This window comes from Ranitomeya variabilis, chromosome 5 (assembly GCF_051348905.1).
Source record: "Ranitomeya variabilis isolate aRanVar5 chromosome 5, aRanVar5.hap1, whole genome shotgun sequence".
In the NCBI taxonomy this organism is placed as follows: Eukaryota; Metazoa; Chordata; class Amphibia; order Anura; family Dendrobatidae; genus Ranitomeya; species Ranitomeya variabilis.
The window spans coordinates 411,321,107-411,348,409 of record NC_135236.1 but is presented as its reverse complement, the minus strand read 5'-3'; the positions used below and the strand labels follow the sequence as shown (position 1 = coordinate 411,348,409).

At 43.4% G+C, this 27,303-nt stretch overlaps 1 protein-coding gene across 2 annotated transcripts in view; it reads left to right on the top strand.

The window, feature by feature from the left end:
* Nucleotides 1–27,303, top strand: part of NTN4 (netrin 4) — a 247,094-nt gene that overhangs the window by 187,733 nt on the left and 32,058 nt on the right. For both annotated transcript variants that reach the window (XM_077265159.1, XM_077265160.1), the window contains one exon: nucleotides 24,815–25,028. In XM_077265159.1, the coding sequence (XP_077121274.1) occupies nucleotides 24,815–25,028 (214 nt within the window). The remainder of the gene's footprint in view (nucleotides 1–24,814; nucleotides 25,029–27,303) is intronic.

Below are 27,303 nucleotides of genomic sequence, written 5' to 3'. Positions count from 1 at the left end.
TTTTAGAAACTAGACCCCTGCGGTCAGATCCCTGCTAGCACAGTGAGCGCTCAGGGCTCACGGTGCTATCGGGGATCTCACAGAAGTCACCACAGCCTAGCCCGGCTGGGAACGGAGCTCAGTCCCCGGAGAAACCTCTATGATGTCACCCCCGGTCACTGAAACTCCGCTCCCAGCATCTCCTCATTAACCAGTGGTTTTCAGTCGGGACGGTTACATCTGTGCATCGTCCATGTGGAAAACTGTATATCCCCCAGATATGGATTACGGTGTGGGACAGAACGACGGACAGGTTTTGTAAATTCTTGGTATGTTATTTTACTTTTATTACAGGAGATCGAGGGCTTCGCTTGGATTAAGCGTAGCAATAAAATGGTAAAACTGTGTGGTGTTTTATTTCATTAAAAGACTTTATTCTGCCTGTGTCTTTATTTAACATTACAACTATACGATTAGTAATGGATAGGCGTCACCAGTGACATCAACCGAACAACTATTACCCAACTTGCCACCGCTACAGGGCAAGTGAGAAGAGCTGGGCAAAGCGCCAGAATTGGCACATCTAATAGATGTGCTTTTTCAGGGCAGCTGCGGGCTGCTATTTTTAGGCTGGGGGGGTCAATATCCATGGCACTTATCAGCCTGAGAATACCAGTCCCCAGCCCAGTGTGAGCTTTAGCAAGGCTGGTTGTCAAAAATGGGGGAGACCCCATGCAGTTTTTTTAAATTACCGTATATACTCGAGTATAAGCTGAGAATTTCAGCCCATATTTTTTTAGGCTGAAATTGCCCCTCTCGGCTTATACTCGAGTCATACCCAGGGGTCGGCAGGGGAGGGGGAGCAGCAGCTGTCTAATAATACTCACCTTCTCCTGGTGCGGTGCAGTCCCTGGTTTTCCGGGTGCCGGAAGCTCCTTCCTGTAGTGAGTGGTCACATGGTACCGCTCATTACAGTAATGAATATGGACCCGGCTCCACTCACATAGGGGTGGAGCCGCATATTAATTACTATAATGAGTGGTACCATGCGACCGCTCAACACAGGTGAGTATAACGCAGTGCGCGATATTCACCTGTTCCCCGTTCCACCAACGGCCGCCGCTGCATCTTCCCCTTCCCTTGCAGTGATGCTCAGGTCAGAGGGCGCGGTGACGCGATTAGTGTGTGCGCCTCCCTCTCCCTGAACGTCAGTGCAAAGGACGGGTAAGACACAGCGGCGGCCGTTTTATGTTTGAAGCATGATACGGTATGTGGGAAAAAGTTCCAGGGAGCCAAATACTTTCGCATTGAGTTGCAGGATACTCCGCTCACATGAGAGCGCACAGGACACAGATGAAAGGATTAAAAGTTTCTTTGTTTATTGAAATCAACTCAATGTTTATTCCTCTCCTGAGGCACCCGGCAGAAGCTGCATCGGATCTTTCTCAATCAACATCTCCCCTGACCGCCAGCCTGGCGCTCCCTTAGCCTGTCTTCTCTGTATCTAAATACTTTCGCATAGCACTGTAGTACAATAGAACAATATAGTGCTATAGTATCTATAATACTGGATAAGTCTGGGTATGCAATGGATTTACATGCCTTTATTGGAGTGTGCATATTGTAGATTCAGACTGAAAGCAGTAAAACTACAAAGGAAGGAATATAGAAAAAAGAGGAAAGAAACGTGTGAAAAAACAGTGTGTGTGTGTTAAATCTTTGATTCTTCAAAGCAGCGTGGGACTGGAGCACCTTGGGCCCACCAGAGAAAATCATTCTTGGGGCCCACTATGTAGCTACATAGAACTAAATACAAGACCACCAATTGTGTGGTAAAACACGCTAATATCAGGTTATAATATAAGGTAGTACACGTCTTAATTATGTAGCAGGGGTTGGGGTAGCCCCCATCATAGAATATAATGTAGCCGCCTCATAGAATATAATGCAGCACCCCACAACATTATAATGCAACCCCCTCATAAGGTATAATGCAGTCCCCACCGTTGAATTTAATGTAGCACTCTCATAGGGTATAATGCAGCCCCCCCATAGAGTATACTGTAGCCCCCTCGTAGGGCATAATGCTCCCCCCTCATATAGTATGATGTAGCCCCCCAGAATATAATGTCCCCTGAGAGAATAATGCAGCCCTACCACAGTATATAATGTAGCCTCCCCATAGAGTATACTGTAGCCACCTCATATAGTATGATGTAGGCCCCCAGAATGTAATGTAGTCCCCTGGGAGAATAATGCAGTCTCCCCCCACAGAATATAATGTAGCCCCCTCATAAAGTATAATGCAGCCCCCCCTCATAGGGTATAATTCAGCCCCTCTCCACCTCCATCCTCATCATTGCCTTCTCCCCCACCACCCCAATCATTGCCCTTTCCACCACCTCCATCATTGCCTTCTCCCCCACAACCCCCATCATTGCCCATTCCACCATCATTGTCTTTTTCACCACTACCATTATTGCCCATTTCAACACCTACATCATTGCCTCCCCACCACCATCATTGTCCTTTCTACCACAACCATCATTGCCTACCCCCCACCACCCCATCATTGCCCATTTCACCACCTCCATCATTGCCTCTTTCCCCACCCCCCCATCGTCCTTCCCCACCACCCCATCATTGCCAATCTCCGATACACACATCTCCAATGCACACACACAGCACCACACTTTCACTCACACACACATATACAAAGCACCGCACCCCATGCACACACACACCACCGCACCACTCTCTCACACTCACACACAAAGCACCGCATCACACCACATACACACACGCATGCAGACAGACAGCACCACTCACCTCTCCCAGCACATCCTGGCAGCCTCTTCCTGTCACGGGAGTACTGAGTAGACTAAGGCTGGTTACCCGGGCCCCTGCGATATCACTCAGGATAGGGAAACCCTGTCTGTCCCTTTCCCAGAAGTTACACTAAAGGTGTGCATATCTGGGCCGCCAGGCCTGACCCTGTCTCCTGTTTCAGCCCTAAGCTGAAACCACCACCCGCCACCCAGTGAAGAGACCACACACCAATCCCCACAGAAAGCACAGACAGGGAAAACAGAAAAACGCACCACGCCGCAGACACACAGGAATACACTAATAATGTGCACAGGGCAAAACAAATACAAATATAGGAAGGAGGAATATGACAAAAGGATAATACTCCACCAGCTACGATATTCCTACAACAAGACCACCACTCCAGACCGGAATCACTAGGCAAAAAGCACAAGCTATAATCGGCGACGCCCAAAGTCCAGCACAACTATTTAATGGCCGTGGGCGTGACCAAGCCTCCAACCAAATTGCCAGCTAGATTAACCCCGAGCAAGCTGGATAAAGTCTAGCCGACGCCACTGAGCGTGTAGTGGACGTAAGTGGAATTCAGGCCTGGCGACCCAGACATGCACACCTTTAGTTGTAACTTCTGGGAAAGGGACAGACAGGGTTTCCCTAGCCTGAGGGATATCGCAGGGGCCCGGGTAACCAGCCTTAGTCTACCCAGTACTCCCGTGACATTATAATCGGCTAGGGAAACCCTGTCTGTCCCTTTCCCAGAAGTTACATTAAAGGTGTGCATGTCTGGGCCGCCAGGCCTGATTACCACTGTCTTTTGGATGCCCTAGTGTGAACAGCGTCCGACATGACACTTCCTCGCCGGCAGCTTTCTGTCTGAAACAGCCGCGAGCTGAATGATGACATCATCCAGCTGCACTGTCTCAGACAGGAAGTGCCGGGAATGAAGCAGGTCACCGGGATGTGCTGCAAGAGGTGAGTGGTGCTGTGTCTGTCTGCATGCGTGTGTGTATGTTTTGTGGTGCGGTGCTTTGTGTGTAAGTGTGAGAGAGTGGTGCGATGGTGGTGGGGCTTTACATGCGGGCAGTGTTAGCCGCAGCCTGCGGCTTATGCTCCCGCTATTAAAGTGGAATGGTATTCACTCCTCTCCACACCCATGGGGGCGTGGAGAAGCGTGGAAATTCATTACTCTTTAGCAGTGGGGACAGGCTTGGCTTCCTGTCACCCGCTGCTGCTCAACTGGCACAGGGCAGGCCTACTTGACTCAAGGGTCCCATAGCCACTGAGCAGTGAGGGCCTTAGGCTATGTGCACACTTTGCGGCGTCCTCTGCGGGTTCTCCCGCAGCGGAATTGATAAATCTGCAGGGCAAAACCGTTGCGGTTATCCCTGCAGATTTATCGCGGTTTGATTTGCGGTTTCCGCTGCGGGATTACTCCTATACTATTGATGCTGCATATGCAGCAATATGCAGCATCAATAGTAATGGTAAAAATAATAAAAATTGGTTATGTACTCACCCTCTGATGTCCCGATCTCCTCGGCGCTGCACGTGGTGGTCCGGTTCCAAAGATGCTGTGCCGAGAAGGACCTTCGTGACGTCACGGTCATGTGACCGCGACGTCACGGTCATGTGACCGCGACGTCATCTCAGGCCCTGCTCGCACAGCAACCCAGACCGGACGGCCGCGTGCAGCGATGAGAGGTGAGTATATCATTATTTTTTATTTTAATTCTTTTTTTACACACAAATATGGTTCCCAGGGCCTGGAGGAGAGTCTCCTCTCCTCCACCCCGGGTACCATCTGCACATTATCCGCTTACTTCCCGCAACGTGGGCACAGCCCCATGCGGGAAGTAAGCGGTTCAATGCATTCCTATGTGTGCAGATTCGTAGCGATTCTGCACAAAGAAGTGACATGCTGCGGGTTGTAAACCGCTGCGTTTCTGCGCGGTTTTTCCCACAGCATGTGCACAGCAGTTTGCGGTTTCCATAGGGTTTACATGTAAATGTAAACGCAATGGAAACTGCTGCGGATCCGCGGTAAAACCCGCAAAGTGTGAACATGGCCTTAAGCAGCTGCTGGCCAGTATGCCAGCAGGTGTCAGCGCCTGGGCCCACCGGAGAATCCTCCGGTTCTCCGGTGGGTCAGTACTACCCTGCCTCAAAGTACACCCTTTTAGTTTGATTACAGCTTGGACTGTCAAGAATGGCTTTGTGTGTTTTAATGAAATGCAAAGCCATTCTATCAAGCAGCTCCATAACGTTGCCACCTGGTATGGTTTTCCAACAGTCTCGAAGAAGATCCAAAAGGTTCTGTGCACTTTTTGGCTGTTTTGCCTACATTTTGTTGTCCAACTTATCCCAAAGCATCTCAGTTGGCTGAGGTTGGGTGATTGTGGAGGCCATTTAGTCTGACGTAGCACTCCATCCTTCTCCCTCTTGGCCACATAGCCCTTACAAACATATCCTGAATGAATCCTGTGCAAATTAGGCATTGTAAAATCAAAATGCTTCAAAAAACAAAAAAAACTATTCAAGGAAAAAAACCTCTTTCAAAACAACTGTAAAAGAGGCTATAAAGGTGGTGGTCCATATTGGGAAAACATGGTTCCCTTGAAGCTAGTGTGGGAAAAGTTTTTTCCTGATTTCTTTTTTTTTTTTCCAAAGTCTTTTGATTTGACAGTGCTTAGTTTGGAGAGGTTTGATTCAGGGTGCACTTCTAACAAGTAATGTGCATTTTTCTTTTTTACATTAGGCATTTTTATAAATATCTTCAGGAAATGGAAATTTTAAAAAGATCCTCATAAGGACAGCAAATAAGATTACCCAATAGAAATGAATAGAAAGAGCTTTCTGAGCATTTTTAGGCAATTTTTGAGAAGTATTTTGGAGAGCATCTGCTTAAAAAATGCCTTTAAAATGTTGTTTGAACATAGCCCAAGAGAATGGTGCACCTTGTTTTTTTTTTTAAACCAACTATTTCTGTACCATCGGGACAGACTTGCAGGTTACACAGAATAGCAACCTTGGTTGTGCTGTATTGGACACTGTTATTGGTTTTCATATATATACATATACATAAATATAAAAATCTACAGTATATTTCTAGAAACTATTGAAATAAAGCAACTCATGCCAGTGTCAAATGAATGGAATCTGCTTATATTTGACAGATGTTTCAAAGAACACTCATTTAATGTATACTGTTATGTATGACAGTTTAACACAGTAAACTAACCTGGCTAGAAAGAAAAAAATGTAAACCCTTTATTTTTTTTTTATTCAATTGGCGACATATTAATGCATGTTTTATATACTTCAGGCCTCATTCAGATGTTTGTGTTTCATGCACGTCTTCTTACTGTGTTTTTCACTTATTTAACACATACCCTTTGTTATCTATTGGGATTTTCACACTTCCATGCTTTCTGTGGGTACATGAAAAACTCAGCACATTAATGGCATTACGGTTGTATCAAATCATAATCCTTTTCTCAACGAGTGTTTTGCTAGGAGAAATAAGCTTAATAATCTTCCATGGTTTTTTTTGTCTATGACAAACACTCTGAGAAAACACTGATGAAAATCTGATCCAGCACACTGATGGAAATTGGAACATTTTTTCCTATGTATGAGAAAATAGTGGATGTCTCAATTGGACCTTAAAGGAGCACTCCCAACTAACATTTTTATGGTTTAAATGTGTGTTTATGTGCATATAATCAGGGCCGTATTTAGAGTTTCTGCTGCCCTAGGCACTTTTAAAGCTGCTTCCCCCTTTGGTGAGTATGACACTATCGGCAGTGACTTTGGCAAGAATTGCTGATGTGAAAGTAGCCTTTTGCAGCAGATCGGGCAGTTTTTCTGCATCTGCCGCATAACGGATCACTTACAGCAGCACTGCGTTCAGCCTCATTCATTCCCTATGGGATTTACAGCACTTGCCGTGATCTGGCAAATGCGGTACCATACCCCCCAACTTTTGATGAAGGGAAGGAGGTATAAAGTTTGCTGCGCGCGTAGTGCGCCGCAGCATATTTTAGGCCACGCCTCTGACCACACCCATTTCACAACTAGTCACACCCATATCCACGTCCCAACCACAGCCATTTAGCACTGCTGATCACACTGTTTCATATACAATAATTATAAACAAAAAAAATATGGCCACACAGTGCTCCATACTGTATAATGGCCACACATGATGCTCAATACTGTATAATGGCCACACATGATGCTCCATACTGTATAATAGCCGCACACAGTTCTCCATACTGTATAATGATCCCACATGATGCTCAATACTGTATAATGGCCACTCATGATGCTCCATACTGTATAACGGCCACACATGATGCTCAATACTGTATAATGGCCACACACAGTTCTCCATACTGTATAATGATCCCACATGATGCTCAATACTGTATAATGGCCACACATGATGCTCCATACAGTATAATGGCCACACAGTTCTCCATACTGTATAATGATCCCACATGATGCTCAATACTGTATAATGGCCACACATGATGCTCCATACTGTATAATTACCCCCCTCCTGTATGCATGGGTCATCTCCCTCCCATCCTATATGCATGGCTCATATCCCCCCTCCTGTATGCATGGCTCATATCCCCCCCCTCCTGTATGCATGGCTCATATTCCTCCCCCTCCTGTATGCATGGCTCATATTCCCCCCCTGTATGCATGGCTCATATTCCCCCCTGTATGCATGGCTCATATCCCCCCCCCTGTATGCGTGGCTCATATTCCCCCCTGTATGCATGGCTCATATTTCCGCCCCCTGTATGCATGGCTCATATTCCCCCCCTGTATGCGTGGCTCATATCCCCCCCCCTGTATGTGTGGCTCATATTCCCCCCCTGTATGCATGGCTCATATTTCCGCCCCCTGTATGCATGGCTCATATTCCCCCCCTGTATGCGTGGCTCATATTCCCCCCCTGTATGCGTGGCTCATATTCCCCCCCTGTATGCGTGGCTCATATTCCCCCCCTGTATGCGTGGCTCATATTCCCCCCCTGTATGCATGGCTGATCTCTCAACCCCCCCGCTCCCATGTTGCATGGCGCCGCTTACCGTCCTCCTCCATCCCCCCATCCCCTATACTCACCTTTCCCACGCCGCGCCGACATCCCTCTGGCTCTGTCCCGACTCCCGGCGCAGCACCTTCTTCCTGCATGAGCGGTCATGTGATACCGCTCATTAAGGTCATGAATATGCACATATTCATGACCTTAATGAGCGGTACCACGTGACCGCTCACTCAGGACGAGCTGCAGACACTGAGACCAGGCATCGCTGGAGCAGGGTGAGTATCGTCTTCAAGGAGGGTGGGTGGGAGGCAGGGAGGCAGGCAAGCGGGTGGGCGGCCGGGGGCGGTCGGTCCGGAGATGACCCACGACTTTAAAAAAAAAAAAAAAAAAAAAACAACCTTGCTCAGGTGCCGCCCCCCGCATTGTCCCGCCCTAGGCACGTGCCCTCAAGTGCCTAGTGGCAAATACGGCCCTGCATATAATGTAGTGTGATCGTGTTAGGCTATTTTCACACTAGTCCGTCGGTATGGGCCGTCGCAAACCATCGGCCCAACGTACCGACGGACAGTGTGTTAATGTAGCACAACGTGGGCAGCGGATGCAGTTTTACAACGCATCCGCTGCCCATTGTGAGTTCCGGGGAGGAGGGGGCAGAGTTTCGGCCACGCATGCGCGGTTGAAAATGGCGGACACGACGCACAAAAAAAGTTACATGGAACTTTTTTTGTGTCGACGGTCCGCCAAAACACGACGCATCCGTCGCACGATGGATGCGACGTGTGGGAATCCTTTGCAATGCGTCGCTAATGCAAGTGTATGGAGAAAAAACGCATCCTGCTGGCAACTTTGCAGGATGCGTTTTTTCTCCAAAACGACGCATTGCGACGTGCGTCACACGACGCTAATGTGAAAGTAGCCTTAGTTAATGTATTTACCTACCACTGCCCACTCTGGTATACAGCGCTGTTCTTCAGTGACGTCACCATAAATTAGATCTACTGGTTAATTCTACACTCTATACGTGAGTCTGAAGTCGCTGTTACAGTGAAAGCGTATAGAGCTTTGTTCTGACTCTCCATAGGCGTACATTGTAAGGCTGGGGTCCCACTTACAAGTTTGATGCGAGAATTTCACACATCAATACCTAGCACAGCCGCCGGCACTCGGACCGGAGTGTGCGGATGCATAGAAATACATGCAGCTGAACGCTCCGGTCCGAGTGCCGGCGGCAGTGTTGGGACTTGATGCGAGAGACTCGTGCGAGTTTCTTGCATTGAACTCGTAAGTGTGACCCCGACCTAAAAGTCACTTCCTGGTCACGCAGAGCTCAGTGTGACCCGGGGGAGTCTGCTGAAAGGTGGCAAGGTGGCATCATTCAGAAGAACGGCGCTGGACACCAAAGAGAGCAGCTGTAGGTTAGAATATTAATACATTAACACTACATTACAAGCATGAACACACACATTTACACAATAAAAAGTCTAATTGGAGTGCTTCTTTATGGTTTCCTTCATACTTTTTGTTTTTGTGTTTTAAATGGTTCTATGTTTTATTGTCTTTTTTTATGCTTAAAACATTGTTTTTCTAACATTTTCCAAATCCCATAGAAAAGATTATATGAAAAATGCAATACCCAGAGATTTTTGCATTTTGTGTGGGGGGGGAAGCAATAATGTGAAATAAAAATGCACCGAATCACTTTGTATTTATTGCATTTATTAATGCACAATAGACTTCAGAGTCACGCTATGTATTGAAGGCACCCTTACTTTATTTTTTCCTGCTCAGTCACAGAGGCCCTCGCCTTTATTGCGTGCAACAGGAGCATTTGGCATGCCTAATACTGTATGTTTTTCAGGAATAAATTACTGAAGCTTTGATCTGTTTTCTTTTTTCTTTCTCCAATTTGGCACTGATTTTCTTTCTTTTAAGACATTGATAAATAATTTCTAGAAGTGGCAGTCTTCCTTGATTTTAATTGATGATTTACTATTCGCATTTCCAATAAAATGCATAGAATGTATTCTATGTTGTATACAATTTGAAGTTGGCATGAATTTGTTCCCAATTAGCTTAGGATAGGAAAGAGGGCGCACATAGTAATATATTTTTAATATAGATTTCATTTTTACCATCCATCTACAGAATATGGTTATAGAAGGAAGCAGCAGTACAGACTCACAAGGGTAAGCAGGCTTGTCCTGGTAACTACTCAAAATATGAATGCAAATAGATCACAAAGTACTAGTTAAAAAGGATGTTATAAACTGCCTACTTTTCTAATTATTTTTTCCTTTGCCATCTTAAGGTAATCTATCAGTAGGTCATTGACAGTTGCATAAAATGATACCTTGATATCTGCGATCCGATGTCTTATCCCAGAAAAATACATGTTTTTCTTAATATGTAAATGGTGTGTTAGGATCTATGATCGGGACAAACCTCTGTAGAGCTTATTATAAATTAAAGAAGGCATTATCAATGTGGGTTATGTAAATCAGGAGAGCAGACTGTCACCTATTACATGTCTCACAATGTAAATTATCTCTTCAGAGGTGAAGAAGACTTGAATTGTAAAGCCGCTTATAGGAAGTAGCAATCCTAAAGGTCAATATTTACTCTTTAACAAGCCTTGTCACATGATTTGGGATAAAAGCCAAACCAGAATCTCAATTTGCTGTCATTGTTTTGGGGTGTTGCCCCTCGTCAGTGCAAAGTATGAGATCTGATTTGGCTAGGTGAGAGGCTTAAGACTAGGTAACATTTCCCCTCGTTGAGAGTGACAAGCCAGGCCAAAAGTACCGCATTTTACAAAAGATATAAAAAAAACTGGAGCAAGTTCAGAGAAGAGCTACCAGGATTGAGCGAACTGCAAAGTATGTCCTACAAGGAACTGTTAAAGGATCTGGGAATGTGTAGCTTGCAACAAAAAAAAGGCTAAGAGGAGATTTAATAGCTTTCTACAAAGATCTCAAAGGATGTCACACTGTAGAGGGATCATCCTTATCCTAATGTGCACATGGAAACATGAGAAGCAATGGAATTAAACTGAAAGGGAGAAGATACAGATTAGATATTAGAAAAAATAATTAAGGGTGATCAATTAGTGGAACAGGCTGCCACTAGAGGTGGTAAGTTCTTCAATGGAAGTCTTCAAACAGAGGCTGGACAGACATCTGTCTGAGATGGTTCACCCTGGAGGTCCCTTCCCAATCTAAAATTCTTTGATTCTAAGACTCTAAGGCCATGTGTCATTCTCATCAGAAACTAGCTTAGTAGAGAAGCAGAACACACAAACAAGTGGGATTACTTTGTGGAGGCACCATACTGTATGGTGTGGATTATTGGGGTTATTCTTCTGTGTGGCGCATCATACTGTTTGAGAGGAACTGTCATCATCATACTTATTGGAGGGGTCATTATACTGTGTGAGTGACCTTAAAGGGGACCTGGGGACCTGTTAGCAGGACTGTGCACAGTAACCTACAGTGTCATGTTGGCTCCTTCGGCACCTGCACAGTAGCAACTATCGGATCACCCAGAGAAAACAGGGGATGCCGTACAGGGAATAATAATAAAAGTAGACTGCAATAACAAGGGATGTGCAAAACTGGTGAACAAAAATACTAATAAAGTGACATGCGCAAAATATAAAACAAGTACCTCACTATACTGTCCCCTGCTGGATGAACTCGCAGTGGAGGTAGGCACCCTACTTGTCAGCGGATATGGCGCTCCCGTTCAGCGACGGCTGTCCCTTGGAGGCCCTATTGATGCTCAATCTCTGGGACAATTTAATCATGATAAACAAAGGCAGGTATCATATAGTCTTAAACCCAGAACAGAAAAAAGTTCAAAGGTGCATAGCATGAATGTATCAACATGATAACAGTAAGTATTAAAGGTACTTATGATTAAAGATGCTTCTCAAAAACCTCTACGCGGCGTTTCACCATCATGGATCATCAGGAGGCTGATAAAAAGATGCAGTATAGTGAGGTACTTGTTCTATATTTTGCACGTCACTTTATTAGTATTTTTTGTTCACAGGTTTTGCACATCCCTTGTTATTGCCATCTACCTTTATTATTATTCCTCGCCTATTTATTTTAGGGTGCCAACCTCCGCTGATAGGTAGGCTCTGGATGTAGGCGAATTGGTATAGGGTGAACATAGTTTAGCACGGTTGTTTTTATGGTGATTTATGGCTATTAATGGTTTTAGTAGTACATATTAAAAGTTATATTTTATCTGAGGGCCTAAAGGTTAACTTGTTAACTTACTTGATTTTTTTGGCCTTTTCGCTTTGATTATTGATTTAAAAATGTTTTGGACATAGCCTACCAAAAAATAAAAATAGCTGCTTTGTGTCCATTTTTTTTCTCTTCCAATTCAAGAACCTCTGCTTTCGTATGTGTTTCTGTTACTGCACCTGCTGTCCTCTAGATGGTAAAATTACCCACTATAAAATATTAATGCCCTGTGCAAGCGCCGTAGAAAACAGTGTCCATATTTTGCCTCTAGAAAGTAATAATGCCCATGTGAACCATTGACATTCACAATTCTCTACTTGCAGCTATAACAATAATGGTTCTTAAGTGTCCATTTAACATTTAAAGGGAATCTGTCACCACATTTGACCTTCCCAAAACTATTAACCTAGACACAGAGGTTACTGTATAAACTGATGAAAAAGTCAACCCTGTATGCCTTATATCAGATGCCTTGTTGCTGATAAATCATCTTTTATCACTTTATTTAAATGTCCTCTTCCAGGCTCAGAGGAGGATGTTGCCTGGAAGATAACTCTGCGATATGGAATAGTTACCAGTGATGTGTAATTGCCGCTCTCTACTCTCACTGATCTCACTGCAGAGCTGTGTGTAGTTATATCTAACACATCTGCTGGTTCCTCTCAGTTTCCATCTAACAGGCAGACAGGGTTGCAATATTATTGCAATATAGCAGAGCATAGAGAGAAGCACAAATTGCGCGTGCAAGAAGACAAATTTCATTTCTCCTGTTCTGTGTTGGTTACATGTCACACACTGTTAACTCCCCCTTTTATTTAAAATAAGCTCTGGAGGCAAAGTTATCTTAGAGGCAGCAACCTTCCCATAGCCTGAAAACCAAAATGGTCCTATTCATACTCTGGATTTAAACAACAAGGAGAAAACACAACACAAATTATCCCATTAACCAAAAGGCTTTCTGAAAATGATATCTTTATTAATTTTAGAAAAAACATAAAAACACAAAATGCAGAGGTCATGCAGAGAAGAAAATCGAGTAAGTAGATAGCATATATAACAGTCCATCCCAAAATATAGTGTCAAATTATTTACATATGTAAACAACAGTCAGTGGCAAAAACCCATATGAAAAAACTATAAGTTAAATACCATACTCCTTATGTAGTGAATTCACATAAATACTAACACGTTTATGCCCAGTGGTGAATATATATGAAAAGTGCTTATAACATATTAGCAGGCATCATAATTATACCCATAATATTAAACAATAAAGTGGGTACTCCACATCAAAGGGCATAACACATAAGAGGCAGAGCAGATGGTTGCCCAGATGCACCCTTTTATGTGCGTTTCGCTTGTGCTGTCTCTTATGTGGTTTGCTCTTTTGGTGTAGTGATGCTATGGGATCTGCCTTTTATTATTATTTATTTATATAGCACCATTGATTCCATGGTGCTCTACATAAGGGGTTACATACAAATTACAGATATCATTTACAGTAACAATTACAGACTGATACAGAGGGGCGAGGACCCCTGCCCTTGCGGGCTTACATTCTACTGGATGGTGGGGAAGGAGACAGTAGGTTGAGGGTTGCAGGAGCTCCTGTGTTGGTGAGGCGGTAGATTCGGTAGTGGTGAGGAGGCAGCGGGGTCAGTGCAGGCTGTAGGCTTTCCTGAAGAGTTGGGTTTTCAGGTTCCGTCTGAAGGATCCGAATATGGTGGATAATCAGACATGTTGGGGCAAAGAATTCCAGAGGATGGGGGATATTCGGGAGATGTCTTGGAGGCAGTTGGGTGAGGAGCGAATAAGTGTGGAGGAGAGAAGGAGGTCTTGGGAGGACCGGAGATTACGTGAAGGAAGATATCAGGAGATTAGTTCAGAGATATATGGAGGAGACAGGTTATGGATGGCTTTGTAGGTTAGTATTAGTAATTTGAACTGGATACTTTGAGGGAATGGGAGCCAGTGAAGAGATTTGCAGAGGGGGGAAGCGGAGGAGTAGCGAGTAGAGAGATGAATTAGTCGGGCAGCAGAGTTAAGGATGGACTGGAGAGGTGCAAGGGTGTTAGCAGGGAGGCCACAGAAAGGGATGTTGCAGTGGTCAAGGCGGGAGATGATGAGGGCATGCACAAGCATTTTAGTAGATTGACGGTTGAGGAAAGGACGGATTCTGGAGATATTTTTGAGCTGGAGGTGACAGGAGGTGGAAAGAGCTTGGATGTGCGGTTTGAAGGACAGAGCGGAGTCAAATGTTACTCCGAGGCAGCGGACTTCCGGTACAGGGGAAAGCGTGATGTCGTTAATTGCGATAGATAGGTCAGGTAAGGAAAATCTATGAGATGGAGGAAAGATGAGGAGTTCAGATTTGTCCACATTGAGTTTGAGGAAGCGAGAGGAGAAGGAGGATATGGCTGATAGACACTCCGGGATTCTGGACAGCAGATAGGTGACGTCTGGGCCAGAAAGTTAGATCTGAGTGTCATTGGCATATAGATGATACTGGAATCCATGGGACTTTATGAGTTGTCCCAGGCCAAGAGTATAGATTGAGAAGAGTAGGGGTCCTAGAACAGAGCCTTGGGGGACTCCAACAGAGAGAGAGTGGGATGAGGAAGTAGTGTGGGAGTGGGAGACACTGAATGTGCGGTTGGAAAGGTATGAGGAGATCCAGGATAGGGAGAGGTCTTTGATGCCAAAGGAGGAGAGGTTCTGTAATAGGAGGCAGTGGTCAACTGTGTCAAAAGTAGAGGACAGGTCTAGAAGGAGGAGTACAGAGTATTGTCCGTTATTTTTGTCTGTAAGTAGGTCGTTAGTAATTTTGGTCAGGGCTGTCTCAGTTGAGTGATGGGGGCGGAAACCAGATTGTAGATTGTCAAAGAGCAAGTTAGATGAGAAGTGAGAGGAAAGTTCCACGTGGACGTTCTGCTCCAGGAGTTGGAAGCGAATGGGAGCAGCGATGTTAGGTGATAGCTGGATATAGCAGTTGGATCGAGGGTTGGCTTTTTAAGGATAGGCGTGATTGTGGCATGTTTGAAAGCAGTAGGGAAGGTGCCAGAAGTTAGTGATAGGTTGAAGAGGTGGGTTAGGGATGGGAGAAGAGTGGTGGTGAGGTTGGGGAAGAGGTGGGATGGGATGGGGTTGAGCACACAGGTGGTGAGGTGTGATTTGGAGAGGAGACAGTTAAGCCCCCCTTCAGTGATGTTGGATAGGAAGGTTATGGGGTTTGGGCATTGGTCTGGTGTACAAAGGGGTTGTGCTGGTTGAACAATGAAGACTTGCCTTGTCTGGTCGATCTTATTTTTAAAGTGTGTGGCAAAGTCCTCAGAGATGAGGGAGGTTGGAGGGGGCAGGGGGGGGCCGGGGTGAGAGTTAAAGGTTTTGAATAACTGTTTGGGGTTGTAGGATAGGGAAGATATGAGGGTTGTGAAGTAGGCCTGTTTAGCAGAGGTGAGAGAAGATTTAAAAGCGAGTGTTGATTGTTTGAATGCAGTGAAGTCGTCTTGCAAATATGTTTTCTTTCAATGCAGCTCTGCAACCCTGGACACTTGCCGTAGCTTTTTAGTGGTGTCATTGTGCCAGGGTTGTCTATTGATACGTCTCACTCTGCCATGAATGAGAGGGGCAACCGTGTCAATAGCTGATGCGAGAGTGGCATTGTAGAAAGCAGTGGCACTGTCTGTGTCATGGAGTGAGGATATGGATGCCAGTGGTAGGATAGAGTCAGAGAGTGTGTGGGTGTCTAGGTGTCCGAGGTTTCTGCGGGGGTGCGCATGTTGCTGGACATGGGTGACCGGTGAGGAGGACAGGGATGAGGAAGTGAGCAGATGGTGGTCGGATAGAGGGAGAGGGGAGGTGGTGAAGTTAGATAGAGAGCAGTTCTTATTGAACACAGCTGGCCTTCAATGAAGGAGTAGAACGATCTCAAGGAGGATCACATGGAAATAGACAGCATGTGACTTAAATATGAGTGTCTTAGCACAGGGTTTGAATACTTATGACCATGTGAGATTTCAGTTTTTCTTTTTTAATAAATTTGCAAAAATCTCTACATTTCTGTTTATTTCAGTCAAGATGGAGTGCAGAGTGTACATTAATGTGAAAAAATAAACTTTTTTGAATTTACCAATTGGCTGCTATGAAACAAAGAGTGAAAAATTTAAAGGGGTCTGAATACTTTCTGTACCCTCTGTAGTTCACAATATGCCTTCAAGCCAGCATCCAGAGGTCAAGAGAATAAGGTCAAGAGAATGAGGTTAACTTGCATTGTTTGTTTATGTATAGTTTATCCTTCAATGTTTGCAAGTCAACAAACTTCATGGCCCAGTACAATGTGTAATCAACATAGCAAACCCTGTGACCCTATTTTGCAAAGATAGCAGTACAATTAACTGTAGAAGCTGATATAGGAGGTAAATAACCATTTGTCAATTTGCAATTATCAATTCAACCTACAAGAAGATTCAATACTTCAGACAACAGTTTATGATTCTGGGCCTGCTGAATTTATGTCTGGCATAATTAAGAAGAAATGCTGTGTCGTCACAATAAGCATGCTGCATTCGCCGATATAGTTAGGAGTGACAGTAGCCTCAATGCAGATGGGCCTCACCGAGCCAGTGGCGACTGCACCCTCTGCCCCTCGGTAGCTACCCTACTTCAATGACTGTAAAATAACCAACTGAAAGGACTATTGAGGTATTTTTTACTACAAGAACTGTGTAAAATAGGGCGATAACATTATATTGCAATGTTTTATAACTTTCTACATCAAACAAACTACTGATAAGGTTGTTGTAACTGGAATTCCACTTTAAGTAACACAATATTTTTTAGGTCTCCAGAGACAGTAGAAATAGTCCATGAGCCAAGAACCAAATTTGACGATATCGGTACCAAGCGGAGTGACTAATTCTCTTTGGTATTTTTAGGTAGATGCATGTCTGTAGTTTATTTTTTGATATGATAGCCCTTACATATACGTAGCTTATTAACCCCTTCAGCCCTAGGCCTATTTGTACCCAAGTGCCTAAGCCAATCTGACCTGTGCCACTTCATGGGCTAATAACTTTGGAACGCTTTCACCTATCCAAGCCATTCTGAGATTGTTTTCTCGTGACATATTGTACTTCACGTCAGTGCTAAATGGGAGTCAATATATTTTACCTTTCTATATAAAAAAATGCTAAATATTCGGAAATTTTGGAAAAATCGGCAATTTTTTAACTTTGAAATTCTCTGCTTTTTACAAAAATACTGATACCCCCCATAATAGTTATTAATTTACACTCCCCACATGTTTACTTCATATTGGCATCATTTTGAAAATGAAACCTTATTGTTTTACGACGTAATAGGGCTTATAGTTTTATGCGCAATTTTTCACATTTACAGCAAAACCCACTTTTCAAAGGACCAAGTCACTTCTGAAGTCACTTTAAGGGGCTTACATAACAGAAACCACCCATAAATTACCCCATTTTGCAAACTACACCCCTCAAGCTGTTCAAAACTCATTTTTAAAAACTGTTAACCCTTTAGGTGTTCCACAGGAATTTTAGCATGAGCCAAGAACCAAATATGACGATATCGGTACCACCCGGAGTGACTAGATGTAGTATTTGTAACAAAATTTAATCCAAGTTATGTAAATACACACTGAACATGTCATGTGCATATATATATATATATATATATATATATATATATATATATATATATATATATATATATATATATATATATATATGTTACTCCATAATATCTTCAACATCGGACTCTGAATCTGACTGTTGTTCTACTGGCTCGTCTTCAGTACCCTTGTTCTGGCATGTCTGTAATCTGCACATGTCTGTGCACTTCAGGCCATTGCTGAGGCAAGTACACTGAGGAAGTTCACATGACCGCACACACTTGCAGGACAGTAGCTGTATAATAGCTTCTGGTGCTGGTGCCCCTTGCATCCACTTGACAACAAGCTTTCCGTCGTTATCTATCATCCAACCGCAGTCTGTTGGGTTTGCAACCCATGGCTGGCTCTGCAGACTTCTCCTCCAGATCGCAGCCTGGTAGTTTGCACGCAGTGCATGCATGAAAAGGCAGTCCTGGCAAGGAGGGAGTTGACTTGACTCTACCACTCCACGTCTGGCACAGAACAGCTGATAACGGAGCCTGTTTACCTCAGTTGTTTGGGTAGTTGGCAGGTACATGTGGCAGGTGATTTCCTGTAACTTCTCAAAAAGTTCGGTAGACACTTCCCATGAACGACCAACTTCCTGAAAGGCATCCTGGTATGTCTTGTTCATCTTCAACTGCTTGAGTGTCGTCATCTTCCCACGGCCAGCGAATGCACTGACGGTGTCACAGCCTGTAAATGCATGCATACCAATCAATGAATCACATACGCTGCCTCCCAATGTTCGGCTCAGAGTGGTGATATCCAGGAATCTTGTCCGGTTCTGTGTACCGCATTTCTGGAACAGGTGGGATGGGATTTTGTGGCACATGCCCAGACACAGGACCATGACATCAGTATCCTCCGAAGTGATGATGACCGACTTGTAACCAGATTCTGCTGCATGAAGAGCATGGAGAAGGAGGCGTGTGTCTGCTTCTTCTTGATTTGACTTAAGGTCAGCAGCCTCTTCCCACTGTTCTTTGGTGATCTTAAAGCAGAGCTGCTCACATGTGACATACAGCTCCTTCTCCTCAAGCTTCTCCCTGTGGTGTTTCGCCTTCCATTCTTCTACCAGAAACTTTATGAGACTTGCCTTGTTGGAGGAACTACTTAGAAGCTTTTTCCACTGCTGGATGTTGTGCCCATGTTGAATGTTCTTGAAATGGATCCCTGTGCCTTCATATCTGTTGACTCTTTCTGTATCTTTGATGGATGTCTCCTTGTAGACGTCAAAGACAATATCAATGCGCTTGCTCTTAGCACCCTCATGGATAGCGCGACTCATTGCTGTGCCTGCTAGCTGGCCAAATGTTGCATTGTTTCCCTTCAGTTTCTGAACCAGGCTCATCCCATCAATGATGGTTGCAGAGGGCTCGGGGATCACTTCTGCAGGACGAGCATTCCTCTCCAACTCCCTTGCGAGGGCAGCCTTGTTGGTCTTGCGGATAGACCCATCACCATTGGCAAGTGCCCATGGCAATGGACCCAGGGGATGAGTCAAGACATCACTCATTTGTAGCTTTCTGTTCTCAGCTACAAGTATCATCTGGCCAAATAGGTTTCTGTCAGCCTTCAAAATTACCTCCTTGCCAAGACCTTGTCTGCGTGTCTTCATTTGGATGTTAGAGAACGTTTTAAGTTTGTTCTTCGTCATCTTGTCATGAAACAATGTAGTTGGCTTATCGGTACCCAAACGCTCATCCTTGAATGTTTGATATGCATCCTCTCCTATACTGTATGCCCCTTGAAGGTCTTTGGCTACATCTGGTGGTGCTACAGTCGCTGTTGACAAACTGATAAGTTCACCATTATGCTCTTTGTTGAAGGGGTTCACCCAACCTGTCTCCAGCAGTTGAACGAAAGATTGGACATCGGCTTCATCTCTTCTAATCCTAGACACCTGTAGGTCTGAATGGCTGAAGTCAGTATATTGTTGGCCTACCAGGGCCCTCAGCTGCCTCAAGTACATACTGCGGTACTCTGATGTCAGGTAGAACCTGGAAACAGCTCCAACTTTGAGGCTGAAGCCTTTTGTGCCCCCTGGTGTCTGGGTGTCTTTGTTGATTGTCTCTTCAATGGTCTGGTCCACAGGAATTCGTCCAAAAGGATTCTTGCTACCGATCTGGACCGAAAAGCCACCTTGCATGAAGTATTCATGGACCTCTGGGTGTTCTATGGGCAGCCGAGACATTGTGGCATAGTAATAGGTTAGGTATCGGGCATAGTTGACCTTGTCATAGGCAAAACACCATGGTATCATCTGTCGGATTGCTCCTAGGTGAAGCATCCAGTTGCCTTCTCTTGAAGCTCGAACCAGGGCCAGCATGGTCTCGACCATGTCCAAGTATGACATCCAGAATGCTGAGAGTTGTTCATTTCTGAGGGTCTCAAGATAAACTTGAAAGAGCTTCAGGGTAAGTGTGCAAGATTCATTATCCAAGAGCTTTTCGAAGGATCCCTGCGACACACTGATGCGAAAGTTTGTGATGTTCTTCAGTGTTTCATCCAGATGGTGAAGGTCCCTTGCATGGTTTTCTTCTAGCCATGGAAGGAAGTTTTTCCATGCAAGCCTCATAAGTGCTTCATAGACCAGCTTGTGTAGTCTCACTGCTCTGTTGTACCTCCGGCCGTCCATCACTCCAGACACTGATCCTTCAGCGATTACACCGGATTCAACACACAGATCTCTAAGGCCTGCATCCTGAAATAGGTGTCAGCCTCTACAGAGGGAGATAGGAGCTCTGCAGAGAAGACCGGAGAGTCCTGTTCAGCACAGAACGTGTATGTGTCAGTGTGTGTGCGTGTGTTGGGGCACCTCAGGGTGTCTTCAAATGTGACATAGCCCCCTAGATTTCTTCCAGTAAAATTTGCACTCCAAAAGTCATTTGGCGCTCCTTCCCTTCCGAGGCCTGCCGTTCCCCAATACTGCAGTGTACGACAACATATCGGGTGTTGTTGTGTTCGGGAGAGATTGGTGAACAAATAGTGGGGTGCATTTTTTGCTGGTACACCTCTTAAAAATAAAAAAATGAGCCTAAAATGACACCTTCATGTAAAAAATGCACTTTTTCCATTTTCTCAACCAAGTGTTTCCAACTACTGTGAAACACTGGTTGGGTCAAAGTGGTCACTATACCCCCTAAAAGATTCCTTGGGGGTGTAGTTTCCAAAATAGGGTCACTTTTTGGGGTTTCCACTGTGGGGGTACCTCAGGCAGCCTTCAAATGTGACATGGCCCCCTAGATTTCTTCCAGTGAATCCGCCACCCAAAAACCACATAGCGCTCCTTCCGTGTTGAGCTGTGCTGTGTGCCCATACTTTAGTTTACGAGTACATGTGGGGTGTTTCTATAAACTGCAGAATTAGGGTAACCAAGTTTGGGTTTGCTGTTAACCCTTGCTAGGTTGCAGGTAAAATTGGATTACAATGTAATATCTGGAAAAAAAATGAAATTTTGAAATTTCGCCTTCATTCTGCTAAAATTCATGTGGAACACCTAAAGGGTTAACAGTTTTTAAAAATGAGTTTTGAACAGCTTGAGGGGTGTAGTTTGCAAAATGGGGTAATTTATGGGTGGTTTCTGTTATGTAAGCCCCTTAAAGTGACTTCAGAAGTGACTTGGTCCTTTGAAAAGTGGGTTTTGCTGTAAATGTGAAAAATTGCGCATAAAACTATAAGCCCTATTACGTCGTAAAACAATAAGGTTTCATTTTCAAAATGATGCCAATATGAAGTAAACATGTGGGGAGTGTAAATTAATAACTATTATGGGGGGTATCAGTATTTTTGTAAAAAGCAGAGAATTTCAAAGTTAAAAAATTGCCGATTTTTCCAAAATTTCCGAATATTTAGCATTTTTTTATATAGAAAGGTAAAATATATTGACTCCCATTTAGCACTGACGTGAAGTACAATATGTCACGAGAAAACAATCTCAGAATGGCTTGGATAGGTGAAAGCGTTCCAAAGTTATTAGCCCATGAAGTGGCACAGGTCAGATTGGCTTAGGCACTTGGGTACAAATAGGCCTAGGGCTGAAGGGGTTAATAAGCTACGTATATGTAAGGGCTATCATATCAAAAAATAAACTACAGACATGCATCTACCTAAAAATACCAAAGAAAATTAGTCACTCCGGGTGGTACCGATATCTGGCCCGGCTCATGGACTAAAAGGCTGCCAAAATGTACCGTATTTTGCAAAACTGAGTCTTTAATACCCAGTCCAGACAGCAGCCTCTGGCCAAAGCTCAGAGTTAGTGGATGGTGAATTTATCTGGCTATCACGCACTTTATTAGCTGTTGAATGTGCGCTGTTACTTGATTTATGACTTTGTCAGAACTTTAGCATTAAAGGCCAGTAGAAAGACACCAGATAAACATAGTTCAATTACTCTATCAATCAAGCTTAGTCATACTTATAAAAACTCACAAGTTATTTGCAGTATTACTGTTCTATTTTGTATGGATAGTTAACAAAGCATGTATTGACTCCAAGTGCTGTGTTATGACTTTGTACAAAACAGAACGTTAATGGATACATGAACATGAGGCTTTAAATAGCCAGTGTTGTTTAACCCCTTAATGAATGCCGGTGCGCCTTTTAATGGTGGCAATTAAGGGTACTTATTTCTCAGTGCTGCTTTTTAGCAGCGCTGAGAAATAAGGTTATTGCGCCAACGGAAAATATCCGGAGTCTCGGCTACCGTGGGTAGCTAAGATCCTGAGAACATGATCAGGTCTGGTTTTTACGGTCCCCTGTCATGTGATCGCCGTTGTTCACCCCATAGGGAGGATGAACCCCATAGAGCACCTTTGCTATGTTAGGGCAACGAGTTGGGGCCCGTACCCATAGCAATAAAGATGAATTGTTTGCAGATTTGCAAATGGAATGGAACAAGATCCCTCAGGATGTCTTCAATACCAGAGTGGCTTCAATGCCCCATCGGTGTGATGCAGTAATTAAAGCAAGAGGTTATGCTACAAAATATTAAGTTATGGCATTGTAAAACATGAATTACTCTCTATGATGTGAGCAATAAATAGTATATGCAAAACTTTTGGCACTCAGTTTTCTTTAATTAAATGACCATACCTATATTCTAAAGCATTTTGGTTAAAATCGGGGTCTTCCATGATGTCGACTTCATGCACTTTCAGTTCATGTGCTCGGAACACGAAGCTACACTGTTTTTGTATCACACAAGGAATAGTGTTTATTTCCACTGGTTGTACTTTACAAAAACAAAACCATAAACATAAAATCCCTTCCTCATGGGACTAACTAAACAAAATAGAACATGGCTACTCAGACACGGTTGAGCTAGTCTCAGTTCAAGTCACACAAAACAGCTATCGCCCATAGCAGCCAGTGACACTTGTAGTTTAGTGTACACAGCCTGTACAGTCGTTTTTCAGAGAGAATCTGGCTTGTCTCTCTCCAGCTCCAACACAACACAGCCCTCATTGCTCAGCTGGCTGACCAGTTAACACATGGCTTGGTTCTACTCATGGCTATCCAGGTGCCTGTGGTTCTAGGATTTATGTATATATTTTTTTTAATGAAAGAAACACAGGTGGCAGACAAAAAGGCAAATACCTGTCAGCTACTTTGGAATCTAAAAGATGTTGTGTGCACATACCTTTACAACAACACAGCGTCTCTTGTTGTACACAGTCTCAGTACAAAACAGTAGGAAAGCTGATGGACTTTTAGCATGCCTATGGCTGTTTTTATAAGTCATTCACTGGCCAAGTGCAATTGCCTGCTGTTTTTATAGCACATCTGTTGTGCAGTTACAACCTTCCCTCCCAAGTATTATTATTATTTCTTTTTAGAGCACCAATGATTTCATATTGTGTGAGAAAGGGTTTATGTACAAAGTACAGATATAATTTACAATGAACAAACTAACAACAGCAGACTGGAATAGAAGGGGAAAGGGTCCTGTCCTGGAAGGGCTAACAGTGCACAGAAAGGAAAGGATGTTAGAAGTGCATGCTGCTGGCAGCTCAGCCAGCAATCTACACGTTCCCTGGTTTGATGATTTAAAAAAAGAGAAAACACAGTAGTTTGACAATAAATGGCTTCACCCAACCACTAGCCATGAGTGGAGACTAAGTTTTGGTGTTATCATTCATATTCTCTGAAAAAGGCCAAGAAAGCAAAAATTCTTCAGGGGTATGTAAACTATTGAGCACAACTGTAACTGAATAGGACTGTTCAGATGACAGTGTTTTCACACTGACCGACTATTCATATGATAAAAAAATTATAGCATGCAATATTATCTTCCAAGTCTTGCATGAGGCTCACCCATTCAAGTCTGCATACCCAGAAAAAACTGCAACATCAAAACTAAATGTGAAAATCCGATTCGACAGAACATTTGTTTTGCATCTGATTTTTAGAAGGGTTTTCCCATGAACAAAAGTTCATTTTAATCAATAGATCTTGGAATAATAATAATTTCCACAATTCATAATCTTCTAAATGTGCCCCTGCTGTGTACTGTGTAATGGCTGTGTCTGACCGTACAGGAACATGGTCTGATCATACCACAGCTCCCGGGCAAGGGAGGAAGCAAAAGAGAGGTTACAGACAGGATCACAGCTAATTGTTTTTTTGTGATAAAACATTTCACTGCCTTTTATAAACAATTTTATAAGAAAGAATCATTTGTGATCCCCTGCTGTCCTGTCTGTATACTCTCTTTTGCTTCCTCATCTGCCCAGGAGCTGTGGTATGATCAACTATCGTTTTCTGGGTCAATCTCGGACAATTTTTCATATGCTCGTCTGATTTTTTTCTAACTACATTTAATAAACAAGAATACATTTTAAATTACTATAATGTTGTATACCATCAGCTTCAATCTCTCCCATTTTGACAGAAACGCTAATCTGTACAACTAGAAGATTTTCTCTTTACTGGCACTGATAATAGTTTTGTGTTTGTATCTAGGATATATTACATATTTTATCCAGTGACTGTTTTTCTTTTCTCTGTTTTTAGCATGTTCTTGTCACCCTGTTGGATCAGCAAAACTTTCCTTTAGCAACCACACATTATGTGACCCTCAGAATGGAAACTGCCCTTGTAAACCCGGAGTAGCTGGCCCTATTTGTGACCGATGTATGGTTGGATATTGGGGATTTGGTGAATATGGTTGTAGACCATGTGCTTGCCCCGGAAACTGCGATTCTTTCACTGGAGACTGCATCACCAAGTAAGTTTCTGATGGTTTAAAAATCGTATATACACTCACTGGCCACTTTATTAGGTACACCTGTCCAACTTCTTGTTAACACTTAATTTCTAATCAGCCAATCACATGGCGGCAACTCAGTGCATTTAGTCATGTAGACATGGTCAAGACAATCTCCTGCAGTTCAAACCGAGCATCAGTATGGGGAAGAAAGGTGATTTGAGTGCCTTTGAACGTGGCATGGTTGTTGGTGCCAGAAGGGCTGGTCTGAGTATTTCAGAAACTGCTGATCTACTGGGATTTTCACGCACAACCATCTCTAGGGTTTACAGAGAATGGTCCGAAAAAGAAAAAAAATCCAGTGAGCGGCAGTTCTGTGGGCGGAAATGCCTTGTTGATGCCAGAGGTCAGAGGAGAATGGGCAGACTGGTTTGAGCTGATAGAAAGGCAACAGTGACTCAAATCGCCACCCGTTACAACCAAGGTAGGCCTAAGAGCATCTCTGAACGCACAGTGCGTCGAACTTTGAGGCAGATGGGCTACAGCAGCAGAAGACCACACCGGGTACCACTCCTTTCAGCTAAGAACAGGAAACTGAGGCTACAATTTGTACAAGCTCATCGAAATTGGACAGTAGAAGATTGGAAAAACGTTGCTTGGTCTGATGAGTCTCGATTTCTGCTGCGACATTCGGATGGTAGGGTCAGAATTTGGCGTAAACAACATGAAAGCATGGATCCATCCTGCCTTGTATGGAGCATCTTTGGGATGTGCAGCCGACAAATCTGCGGCAACTGTGTGATGCCATCATGTCAATATGGACCAAAATCTCTGAGGAATGCTTCCAGCACCTTGTTGAATCTATGCCACGAAGAATTGAGGCAGTTCTGAAGGCAAAAGGGGGTCCAACCCGTTACTAGCATGGTGTACCTAATAAAGTGGCCGGTGAGTGTATATGATTACTTTTTGGTAGAGTGGTAGAGTTTGCATGTTATTTGGCTACTTGGTTTTTTTATTCATCTCCATTAAACCATAGCTCCATGGCAATGTATCAAACACACTTTGTAGCATGGTGAGCTAATCCGAAAGGGTGATTCCATGTCAAGTGATCCAAATCTGAATATTTTTTTTTACCTGACATCTTAGGATATTAATTTTCTTTGGTGATTTTTGAAGTGCTACTTCAGTGAATTCAAAAAAACTTTTACATTTTTATCTTCATCAGTTAATTTTTTTTATAAATTTCTAAAGTTTTGAAAGCCTGAATGTTGGCCTTCTATGATTTTACATTTTGTATCATATGTCGAGACAGAATTAAACTAAAGAGATGGGAGGCATAATTTTGTTCAGAATTGTACAGACTTTAATTTGATATGTCACAGGTATATGTTTGTTCATATTTTTGTTTTTGAGGAGTCAAATTCAAAATTTTGATATGTGATTTCGGGAAAACTGTTATAAATTTTTCCAAAAATGCATGTGTATTCAGGGATTCACGTTGGGATCTCCGAAGGATCATATCTCTAAGTGTGATTTTATAAATGCAATCTCTTCTTAATCATATATGTTTAATGCTAAATTAACAAAATCAATATTTTTAACACGTTTTTAACCCCTTCATGACCTGGGTTTTTTTTCGTTTTCGTTTTTCACTCCCTTCCTTCCCAGAGCCATAACTTTTTTATTTTTCCGTCAATATGGCCATGTGAGGGGTTATTTTTTGCAGGACAAGTTGTACTTTTGAACGACACCATTGTTTTTACCTTTTACCATGTCGTGTACTCAAAAACAGGAAAAAAAATTCCAAGTGTGGTGCAAAAAAAGTGCAATCCCACACTGTTTTTTTGTTTGGCTTTTTTGCTAAGCTCACTAAATGCTAAAGCTGCCATTTTGATTCTCCAGGTCATTACGAGTTCATAGACTCCGAACATGTCTAGGTTCTTTTTTAATCTAAGTGGTGAAAAAAAATTCCAAACTTTGCTAAAAAAAAAAAAAAAAAAGCGCCATTTTCCGGTACTCGTAGCATCTCCATTTTTCGTGATCTGGGGTTGGGTGAGGGGTTATTTTCTGCTTGCCGAGCTGATGTTTTTAGTTATACCATTTTGGTGCAGATACATTATTTTGATCGCCCGTTATTGCATTTTAATGCAATGTTGCGGCGACCAAAAAAAGCGCGATTCTGGCGTGTTTTTTTTTTTCTCGCTACGCCGTTTAACGATCAGGTTAATCCCTTTTTTTATTGATAGATTGGGCAATTCTGAAAGCGGCGATACCAAATATGTGTATGTTTGATTTT